Source organism: Pelobates fuscus, chromosome 10 (genome assembly GCF_036172605.1).
Source record: "Pelobates fuscus isolate aPelFus1 chromosome 10, aPelFus1.pri, whole genome shotgun sequence".
NCBI classification, from domain to species: Eukaryota; Metazoa; Chordata; class Amphibia; order Anura; family Pelobatidae; genus Pelobates; species Pelobates fuscus.
In genome coordinates, this window is record NC_086326.1 from 153,953,726 (window position 1) to 153,965,758 (window position 12,033).

General features: G+C 45.3%; 1 protein-coding gene across 1 annotated transcript; it reads left to right on the top strand.

The window, feature by feature from the left end:
* The first annotated feature begins 1,095 nt into the window (after nt 1-1,095).
* LOC134575184 (oocyte zinc finger protein XlCOF6-like) lies at nt 1,096-11,034 on the top strand. The gene is made up of 2 exons (XM_063434416.1): nt 1,096-1,179; nt 8,777-11,034. Exon 2 carries the CDS (start codon nt 8,832-8,834, stop codon nt 10,851-10,853), a length of 2,022 nt encoding a protein of 673 aa, XP_063290486.1. The 5' UTR covers nt 1,096-1,179; nt 8,777-8,831; the 3' UTR covers nt 10,854-11,034.
* The last annotated feature ends 999 nt before the right edge of the window (nt 11,035-12,033 follow it).

Below are 12,033 nucleotides of genomic sequence, written 5' to 3' on the forward strand. Positions count from 1 at the left end.
AGGACTATAACTCCCATCATTCAGTTTCAAAGTGTCCAATAATGAGTAGAAGGACTATAACTCCCATCATTCAGTTTCAAAGTGCCCAATAAGGAGTGGAAGGACTATAACTCCCATCATTCAGTTTCAAAGTGCCCAATAATGAGTGGAAGGACTATAACTCCCATCATTCAGTTTCAAAGTGCCCAATAATGAGTAGAAGGACTATGACTCCCATCATTCAGTTTCAAAGTGCCCAATAATGAGTAGAAGGACTATAACTCCCATCATTCAGTTTCAAAGTGCCCAATAATGAGTAGAAGGACTATAACTCCCATCATTCAGTTTCAAAGTGCCCAATAATGAGTAGAAGGACTATAACTCCCATCATTCAGTTTCAAAGTGTCCAATAATGAGTAGAAGGACTATAACTCCCATCATTCAGTTTCAAAGTGCCCAATAATTAGTAGAAGGACTATAACTCCCATCATTCAGTTTCAAAGTGCCCAATAATGAGTAGAAGGACTATAACTCCCATCATTCAGTTTCAAAGTGTCCAATAATGAGTAGAAGGACTATAACACCCATCATTCAGTTTCAAAGTGCCCAATAATTAGTAGAAGGACTATAACTCCCATCATTCAGTTTCAAAGTGCCCAATAATGAGTAGAAGGACTATAACTCCCATCATTCAGTTTCAAAGTGCCCAATAATGAGTAGAAGGACTATAACTCCCATCCTACCCGCCCATGCTTTACTACCCAGGACAATGAATTGAACTAGAATACAGAAAGCTGGATCCTCAGCTCTCCAAACAAACCCTCAGAGACAGCCAGCAAGTGGAACGCAAAACCCGGAACTCAGCTGGAACGCAAAACCCGGAACTCAGCTGGAACGCAAAAACTCGGAACTCAGCTGGAACGCAAAAACTCGGAACTCAGCTGGAACGCAAAACCCGGAACTCAGCTGGAACGCAAAAACCCGGAACTCAGCTGGAACGCAAAAACCCGGAACTCAGCTGGAACGCAAAACCCGGAACTCAGCTGGAACGCAAAAACTCGGAACTCAGCTGGAACGCAAAACTCGGAAGTGATGATTTCGCAGACCTGGAGGAGGAAGGAGTAGCTGCTTCCGGTGTTTGTTCCATGTGGACAGAAACTGTCATTGGACAAAACAGCTTTAATTAATAGAATCTGAATGGTAAGAGCGAGTAATGAGTGGATTTACTGTATATAGCATTCATGTGATCTATATAGTATACAGCATTCATGTAATATAGAGTATACAGCATTCGTGTAATATATAGCAATCATGTACTATATAGAGTATATAATAGCATCCTTGTAATATATAGAGTAAATAGCAATCATGTAATATATAGAGTGTAGCGGAGAGCTGATTTCTCGCAGCTATTCTCCACTTTAGATCCAAGGAAGGCTCAGGAACAGGTCATTAGTAAATCCACAGCAGAGTTTCCAGCAGGTAAAAAGTTACAGCAATATCCCCACAGCACTCCCAATAACTGGACGACACACAGTTTCAGGAGTAGAACTGACAATCGTTTATTCCAAGGTTTCTTATAAAGCCTGCTCCCATGCAAGGGAGGGAACTACAGTAATTATGACAGTAACCAATGCAGTGCTTGTTACCTCCCACACATCTCCTCCCCTCAGAGTGAGTCATAATCCCCTTAACTTGTACAGTACTTTACCCCAAACTTGGATGTACCCCTAAACCATCACATATCCTTAATATTAGGGTACCGCTAGGTAGCCCTGATCTGGGTGAATATAATATCCAAAATTCACCCAGATCGGACCAGTGGTTCGGCAGTTACAGGAAGGTGAAGTTTGACCGACCGCACACGAGTTGGTATCCGAAAAGGGTTCCATGAGAATGGGCCCTGCGGTCGGTCTCCGTTCGGCAGTTAAAACAGACATTTATAACTGCCATCCATACTTTAATTCCCCTAGATAGTGATTCCCTCATTCGGTACTTTGTAACTACCGAATGGGGATTCGTTAACTCTCTCCGTTCGGCAGTTACGGAGCTCTGGAGGTCTCAGCGGTGTTTGGTTGTTTGAGTGTCCGATTTGAGTTCCAGACACTCGACGACAAAACACCGCTGAGATTTTCATGCGTAAGATGGCCGCCGCCACGTGTACGCATGCCGAATGGCGGCCACCCAGACACACTGTTAATGAGCCGGTTAACTTGCGGCTTGGAGAGAATGTGAACCTTAATTGCTGGCACACTTCTCTCCGGGGTGGTCTCTCCGTTCGGTAGTTTCCAGAAGTATATAGTACGGATGGAAACTACCGAATGACATACAATTCACATATTACATAGGCGAATAGCAATTTCAACATAGGTAAAAATATAACAATTACAGTCACACAGGCATTTTGCAGGACAGGCTTACTGCGTTCCGCTACACTGCTCCCCCTTGCCCACAAGCCGGCATACACAGTCTGATCCCACACGGATCGGCTTGGGGATGACCGGGGTGCTCACGGATTATTTCTCCAGATCAGTTTGTCGTGACAACCCGTCGGCGTTCCCATTTTGCTTACCCGGGCGGTATTGAATGTTAAAGTCAAAGGGCTGCAGCGCCAAACTCCAGCGCAGCAGCCTGGCATTGTCCCCAGCCACCCGGTTCAGCCAGACCAACGGGTTGTGATCCGTGAGCAAAGAAAAAGCCTGTCCATACAAATAGGGTTGTAATTTCTTCAAGGCCCACACCACAGCCAGGCATTCCTTCTCGATGGCGGCGTAGCTTACTTCCCGAGGTAAAAGTTTGCGACTGATGTAAGCCACGGGGTGTTCTCCGCCATCGGCCCCGACTTGGCTCAGTACTGCCCCCAATCCAAACATAGAAGCGTCGGTGTGAACAAGAAAACGTTTAGTTGGATTGGGAGCGGCCAAGACAGGGGCATTAACAAGTGCATCTTTCAAGTGTTGGAATGCCTGCTCACACTCCGGGGTCCAGGTTACTTGGCGGGGAAGGTTTTTACGTGTCAGGTCAGTGAGGGGTTTGGCCAGGGCACTATAATTGGGCACAAACTTCCGGTAATACCCTGCTGTCCCTAGGAAGGCTAATACCTGGGTTTTAGTTTTCGGGGTAGGCCACTGTGCTACTGCCTCTACTTTGGCTGGTTCCGGTTTTTGTTTACCACAGCCCACTCTGTGGCCCAGGTACTGTACCTCAGCCATCCCAATGCTACATTTCGCTGGTTTTAAGGTCAAGCCAGCTTCCCTGATCCTGTCTAGAACCGCTCCTATATGGGCCAAGTGTTCCTGCCAGGTATCGCTAAATATGGCAATATCATCGAGATACGCGCAGGTATAGTCTTGGAACCCATCTAGGAGGCGGTCCACCATCCGTTGGAAGGTAGCCGGCGCGTTTTTCATCCCAAACGGCATGACCTTAAATTGGTACAAGCCGAATGGGGTGACAAAGGCGGACTTAGGGATGGCGTCCGGGGCCAAGGGAATCTGCCAATACCCTTTACACAAATCAATAGTGGTAAGGTATTGACCCCTGGCCATCCGGTCTAGTAACTCATCTATCCTAGGCATCGGGTATGCGTCGGATACGGTTTTCTCATTCAATCTCCTGTAGTCCACGCAAAAACGGGTCGTGCCGTCCCGCTTTGGTACGAGGACTACTGGAGAGGCCCAGGGGCTATCGGAGGGCTCAATGACTCCTAACTGAATCATCTCTTCAATTTCCTTGCGCATATTCTCCCGTACCGCTTCAGGGATGCGGTACGGAGTCTGGCGCATGGGAAGTTGGCCAGGGGTTTCTACTCGGTGGGTAGCCAGAGGGGTGTATCCAGGTACATTAGAAAAGGTCTCCTGCTTTTCTTGCAGTAGTTGTTGTACCTCGATACGCTCCTGTGGGCTTAACCGATCCCCCAGTACAACTGCTCCTAAATCCCCAGCCATCTGTCCGTCCTCTAACAGATCGGGGAGGGGTAGGCTGTCGCCTTCTTCAGAGGTGGGGGCTCAGATAGCTGTCACCTCCTCTGATCGCTCTTGGTAAGGCTTCAGCATGTTCACATGGATCATGCGTCGCCCCCCATTCCCTGCGCAGTGGCCAATTATATACGTGGTGTCACACCGTTGCTCTACCACCTTATAAGGGCCTTGCCAGGCGGCCTGTAGCTTATCGTGTCGGACAGGTTTTAAAATTAAAACTTTCTGTCCGACCTGAAAGCTACGGTCCCTGGCGCCTCTATCGTACCAGGTGCGCTGACGCGTCTGAGCGGCCTGTAGGTTTTCCTTTACCGTCTTTGTGAGAGCTTCCAGGCGATCTCGGAGGGCCAACACATATGGTACAATAGGGGTGCCGTCAGCGCTACGGTCTCCCTCCCAGTGTTCTCTAATCAAGTCCAGGGGTCCCCTTACTCTCCTCCCGAATAGCAGTTCAAAGGGAGAAAATCCCGTAGATTCTTGCGGCACCTCCCTGTAAGCAAACAGTAAGTGCGGCAGGAATTTTTCCCAGTCTCGGTGGGTCTCTGCGAAGGTTCGGAGCATCTGTTTTAAGGTGCCATTGAACCGTTCGCAGAGCCCATTAGTCTGGGGGTGGTACGGGGCACTAATGATGGGCTTAATCTTACAGAACTTCCAGAGCTGTTGGGTGACCTCTGCCGTGAACTGAGTGCCCTGATCCGAGATGATCTCCCTGGGTAACCCCATCCGGGAGAAAATCTGCATCAGCGCCTCAGCCACCGTCTCTGCATGGATATTAGTTAAGGCTACCGCCTCGGGGTAGCGAGTGGCGTAGTCCACTACGGTCAAAATGTACCGTTTGCCTGATGGGCTAGGCTTCCGGAAGGGGCCTACAATGTCTACTGCAACCCTATGAAAGGGTTCCTCAATTATGGGTAGGGGGTGCAGCTTTGCCTTACGCTTATCCCCCCTCTTTCCTACCCTCTGGCACGTATCGCAGGTGTTACAATACCTGCGCACCTCCTGGCTAATCCCTGGCCAGAAGAAACTTTGGGTCAGCCGATATCTGGTACGGCTGACCCCCAAATGTCCGGATAGCGGAATATCGTGCGCTATCCGGAGTAATTCGGTTCGGTACCTCTGCGGTACCACGAGCTGTCTTGCAGTTATGGGTTCTGACCCAGCTATCTCTTTACTTGTTTCCCGGTATAATAACTGCCTGTCCCATACAAATCTTTCCCCCTCCGCCCCAGGTTGGATAGAGGTGACCTTGTCTCGATATACTTGTAAGGTAGGGTCAGTGATCACCTCGGCTACAAACTCGTCAGGAGGGGCCCACGGCATACAGTCTAGGGAAGGGGAGGAATCTCTTACCTGGACCTCCGGCAGTGCGTTGTTGTTGTGTTGGGTGCGGGCCTGTTGCCTGGTGACTACTGGGTGTGCTTCCTCAGTAGTTTGTGGTTCAAAGGCGGAGGTGAGTTTGCCCAGATCATTCCCTAGGACCACCTCAGCAGGTAATTGCGGCATTAGTCCCACTTCCACATTCCCAAACCCCGCACCCCAATGCAAATGTACCCGGGCTGTGTCTAGCCGATACACGGCTCCCCCTGCAACCCTGACAGCCACAGTCTTATTCAGTTTGGCTTTGTCCGAAACCAAATGACTTTGCACCAGGGTGATGGTGGCTCCCGAGTCTCTGAGCCCCTGCATAGGCTTCCCTTCGAGATATACGGTCTGCCTATGGTGCTGTCGATTATCCGCCTGTGCTTGTAAGGGATTGGCCTCATGCAGCACTTCCCATTGTTCCACAGTCGTAACTGGAACGGCAGAGCTGTAGGGAAGTGGTACCTCATCTTGGTAGTGATGCGCGGCTGCTCTCGGTGGTGGTGGTGGAGGCCCTGGTCGGATCCAGGTGTTGCGGTCTCTAGACTGTGGACACTCTCGTTGGAAATGTCCCCACTTCTGGCATCGGTGGCATTGCACAGAAGCAGGTGTGCGGTATCTCTGCTGTGCTGCTGCTGGTGCTGGTGGAGGGAGTTGTCTTGGTGGGGGTTGAGGGTTAGGAGAGAAGGAATTCCCCCCTAGTGGCCGCATGGCAGGTTTGGTACTCACTGCCTTGGTCTGTCTGCGAGCGTCCATAAAATCATCTGCCTTTTTGGCAGCCTCGGTGAGGGTGGTGGGGTTGCGATCCCTCACCCATTCCTGTAGTTCTGAGGATATCCCCTCATAAAACTGCTCCAACAGCAGCATTTGTAACAAGTCCTCCATGGACCGCGCTTTACTGGACTGCATCCACCCAAGAGCTGCCCTTTCTAGTCGGCAAGCCCACTCTGCGTGCGAATCTTTGTCCGCCTTTTTCAATTCCCTGAAGCGCCTCCGGTATGCCTCTGCTGTTATTGCATACCGGGCCAGGATAATTTCTTTTACCCGGTTATAGTTCCTAATTTCAATATCAGGCACAGTGCGGTAAGCTTCAGCTGCCCTTCCTGACAGCCGTCCTGCTAATATGGGTACCCACTCTTCCCTTGGTATGTTATGCAGCGTACACAGTCTCTCAAAGTCTTGGAGGAAGGCATCTATATCCTCCTCTGCTTCCACATACGTTTTAAAAGCTTGATAGGGAATTTTGGGCTTACCCTCTTGTGTCACAGCTCCTGCTGCACTTCTTTCCGGTGTTTGTGGTCTCCTATTTCTCATCACAAACTCCTGCACCTCTGTCATTGTTTTAGAGATGATCTCTGTTGGTGGGTTTTCCCCATAAAAGGCCAGTCTGAATTGTAAGTGCCTTTGGAACTCCTCCTGTTCTGTTTCAGGTCTTTGTTCCGTGGCCTGGACCTCTTCTGCTCTGTACTCTGCCATTACTTCGGTGATAAGCGTTGCTTTGGATTTGCTGCTGGCAGAAACACCTTTCGCTTCCAGAAGGTCTTTCAATGTGGTTCTCTTTAGCGTAGAAAGGTCAATCTCCATTAATCCTTGTTCCTCTGTGAGTCTGGATCCCAGCGCTGCCAACCAATGTAGCGGAGAGCTGATTTCTCGCAGCTATTCTCCACTTTAGATCCAAGGAAGGCTCAGGAACAAGTCATTAGTAAATCCACAGCAGAGTTTCCAGCAGGTAAAAAGTTACAGAAATATCCCCACAGCACTCCCAATAACTGGACGACACACAGTTTCAGGAGTAGAACTGACAATTGTTTATTCCAAGGTTTCTTATAAAGCCTGCTCCCATGCAAGGGAGGGAACTACAGTAATTATGACAGTAACCAATGCAGTGCTTGTTACCTCCCACACATCTCCTCCCCTCAGAGAGCGTCATAATCCCCTTAACTTGTACAGTACTTTACCCCAAACTTGGATGTACCCCTAAACCATCACATATCCTTAATATTAGGGTACCGCTAGGTAGCCCTGATCTGGGTGAATATAATATCCAAAATTCACCCAGATCGGACCAGTGGTTCGGCAGTTACAGGAAGGTGAAGTTTGACCGACCGCACACGAGTTGGTATCCGAAAAGGGTTCCATGAGAATGGGCCCTGCGGTCGGTCTGCGTTCGGCAGTTAAAACAGACATTTATAACTGCCATCCATACTTTAATTCCCCTAGATAGTGATTCCCTCATTCGGTACTTTGTAACTACCGAATGGGGATTCGTTAACTCTCTCCGTTCGGCAGTTACGGAGCTCTGGAGGTCTCAGCGGTGTTTGGTTGTTTGAGTGTCCGATTTGAGTTCCAGACACTCGACGACAAAACACCGCTGAGATTTTCATGCGTAAGATGGCCGCCGCCACGTGTACGCATGCCGAATGGCGGCCACCCAGACACACTGTTAATGAGCCGGTTAACTTGCGGCTTGGAGAGAATGTGAACCTTAATTGCTGGCACACTTCTCTCCGGGGTGGTCTCTCCGTTCGGTAGTTTCCAGAAGTATATAGTACGGATGGAAACTACCGAATGACATACAATTCACATATTACATAGGCGAATAGCAATTTCAACATAGGTAAAAATATAACAATTACAGTCACACAGGCATTTTGCAGGACAGGCTTACTGCGTTCCGCTACATAGAGTATATAATAGCATCCTTGTAATATATAGAGCATATAGCATCCTTGTAATATATAGAGTAAATAGCAATCATGTAATATATAGAGTAAATAGCAATCATGTAATATATAGAGTATATAGCAGTCATGTCATATATAGAGCATATAGCATCCTTGTAATATATAGAGCATATAGCATCCTTGTAATATATAGAGCATATAGCATCCTTGTAATATATAGAGCATATAGCAATCATGTAATATATAGAGTAAATAGCAATCATGTAATACATAGAGTATATAGCAGTCATGTCATATATAGAGCATATAGCAGTCATGTCATATATAGAGCATATAGCATCCTTGTAATATATAGAGTAAATAGCAATCATGTAATATATAGAGTATATAGCAATCAAGTAATATATAGAGCATACAGTGGAGCGCTTAGTATTAATAGTGAGTATGTAGTTCACCCTGTGAGATATAGAATATATTTACTTTAAAATCATATCAGAAAACATTCAGGAACTTATAGTAACATAATTACATATTTATAAAGGGGTGGGGAAGACAATTATTAACCTAAAATATCTTTCATGTGGCCTATAGTTTAGTGGAAGAAGAAGTATACATGTTAGGTATATTTTAAAATACAAACCTCAAAATCACAACTTATTATATATAACGAGGCACAGCACATAGAAGGTGGAATTGCTTTCTTTATCCATAGTTGTATATAGAGCAATATCAATGCCTCTGATACTTTAAATTAAATCTTTGTGTGTTTCTTTCCAGGTTTATTCAAGATAACAAAGAATTTAATACGTTCAACGATTAGCAGGGAGAAAAAATGTCAGACTATGAACTAAACAATCATTTTCCAAATAAAATTAACATTGTGGCTTCACATAAAGAAGGAGATTTAACAAACACTAATATACAGACTAGAGAAAAAAAACTCACAGTCATCTACATTTGTACACCCACAGAACATCCACAGACACAATATCCATCTACTCATATTAAGGAGGAACCAGCCTCGTGTGGAGAAGACAATCTTACTGACATTTCTAAACCCACAGAACATCCACAGACAGAATATCCATCTACTCATATTAAGAAGGAACCAGCCTCGTGTGAAGAAGACAATATCACAGATATTTCTAAACCCACAGAACATCCACAGACAGAATACCCATCTACTCATATTAAGGAAGAACTAGCCTTGTGTGAAGAAGACAATCTCACAGATCTTTGTAAACACACAGAACATCCACAGACAAAATATTCATCTTCTCATATTAAGGAGGAACCAGCCTCATGTGAAGAAGGAAATCTCACAAACATTTCTGCACCCACAGAACATCCACAGACACAATATCCACGTACTCATATTAAGGAGGAACCAGCCTCATGTGAAAAAGGAAATCTCACTGACATTTATACACCAGAACATCCACAGACAGAATATCAGTCTATTCATATTAAAGAGGAACCAGCCTCGTGTGAAGGAAATCTCACAAACATTTCTGCACCCACAGAACATCCACATGTAGAATATTCATCTTATCATATTAATGGGGAGAGAGATAAGACTGAAAAATGTGAATCATGTGAAGATGTAAACATTTTAAAAACTAACATCTGTTCACTCACAGAAGATCAACAAACAGACTATTCCTCTACTCAAATTATGGGTGACTCTGCCACTTGTGAAGGGAACTCTTCTGACCATGATACATGTTTTACCAGAAAAAATGAACTTGTAAAGCACCAGAGAACTCACAGTAGAGAGAAACGTTTCCCTTGCTCTGAATGTGGGAAATGTTTTACCACAAAATCAAAGCTTGTTCAACATCATCGAACTCACACAGGAGAGAAACCGTTTTTTTGCTCTGAATGTGGGAAATGCTTTACCACAAAATCACATCTTATTCAGCATCATAGATCTCACACAGGCGAGAAACCTTTCTCGTGTTCTGAATGTGGGAAACGGTTCAGCCAGCGTTCCTATCTTGTTAAACATATAAGAACTCACACAGGAGAGAAGTCTTTCTCGTGTTCTGAATGTGGGAAACTTTTTAGCTGGTACAAGTGTCTTGTTAGGCATCAGAGTACTCACACAAGAGAGAAACCTTTCTCATGTTCTGAATGTGGGAAATATTTTACCACAAAATCATATTTAGTTCAGCACCAGAGAACTCACACTGGAGAGAAACCTTTTTCATGTCCTGAATGTGGGAAACAGTTCAGCCAAAGCTCAAATCTTGTTACACATCAGAAAACTCACACAAGAGGAAAACCTTTCTCATGTTCTGAATGTGGGAAATGTTTTAAATGTCAGTCAAACCTTGTTAAACATCAGAGAACCCACACAGTATTCTCCTGCTTGGAGTGTGGGGAATGTTTTACTTGGCATGCAAACTTTATTAGACATCAGAGAACCCACACCATATTCTCATGCTCCGAATGTGGGAAATGTTTTACATGCAATTCTAACCTTGTTAGACATCAAAGAAGTCACACTGTATTCTCGTGTTCAGAATGTGGGAAATGTTTTACGTGCAATTCTAACCTTGTTAAACATCTTAGAACTCATACAGGAGAGAAACCATTCTTTTGTTCTGAATGTGGGAAAGCTTTTAGCTATTATGAAAGCCTTGTTAGGCATCAGAGAACTCACACTGGAGAGAAACCATTCTCGTGTGATGAATGTGGGAAATATTTCAGCCATAATGCAAGCCTTGTTAGGCATCAAAGTACTCACACTGGAGAGAAGCCTTTCTCGTGTTCTGAATGTGGGAAATGCTTTAAAAGAAAATCTCATCTAATGCGACATCATAGAATTCACATTCAAGAGAAACCTTTTTGAATTTGAGAAATGTTTTAGCCAGCTGTCCTACAATGCCAAATTGTTTGCCATGCTGAGAGCTTTTTAAAGTAGAAATATGATCACATTTTGTGTTTTGGGGCAGAGGGGGTTATATGTACAGATTATGTAGAGTCTGGGGTGATGTGCATTAACATAAAAAGCATCTTAATATGTCTGAAGATTGTGCACTATATATATATTACTCATATGTGCAATAAATGATAGAGTCCAATTAGTAAAGAAAATAGACTGTGTTTAGCTATAGCCCTTGCGGGGCTAGCTTCATGGGTGTGCGAGCTGTGCGACCGCACAGGGCACCTTTACAACTTGGGCTTTGGGCAGCTGAAGCAGCTCACACATGCAGGGGCCGATAACATCAAAACCGGCCGCAACTAGTAAGGGAGGTGGAGCGGAACTTAATAGGGTGGGAACTTAATAGGGTGGGAACTTAATAGGGTGGGAACTTAATAGGGTGGGAACTTAATAGGGTGGGAACTTAATAGGGTGGGAACTTAATAGGGTGGGAACTTAATAGGGTGGGAACTTAATAGGGTGGGAACTTAATAGGGTGGGAACTTAATAGGGTGGGAACTTAATAGGGTGGGAACTTAATAGGGTGGGCCAAATCAGCAGTGTGGTGGAGCCAAATGCGGCCTCTATTAGCTGCTGTTACTGCTGCTCACTAAGGAAGAAGCAGGAATGAGTCCCTGCTTCCCCAACTACTAGACACCAAGGACTTAATTGAATCAACCCTACAAATATCACACACAGAGGTGGAGGGACAGACCAGATTCCCAGCACACTGAACCACCATAGAGATTGGCATGCCATCATCCATACAAGGTAACAACAGGGAAGTGGGGATTATATATACATATTAACAATTATTAATGTAATAAAGCCCCTATACAAACACTACTCCCCTATGCACAAATTCTATGTAACCATCGAGGGGCTTCTAAAGGCCTAAGGCTGTCCCTGAACCTATGTACAATAATGGTGGTTATTTTTGAGCAGTACTAGATATATATATTTGTGTGTACTATATGTGTTTGAAAGAATGCTAGCAAAATATGTAGGGGAAGATTTATTAGAATGCCATGTTCTGCAACGTGTAAACGGACAAGCTAACGAATATGCCTGCTAATTGGTTTTCATGGTGATTGTCCCACATTTAGAT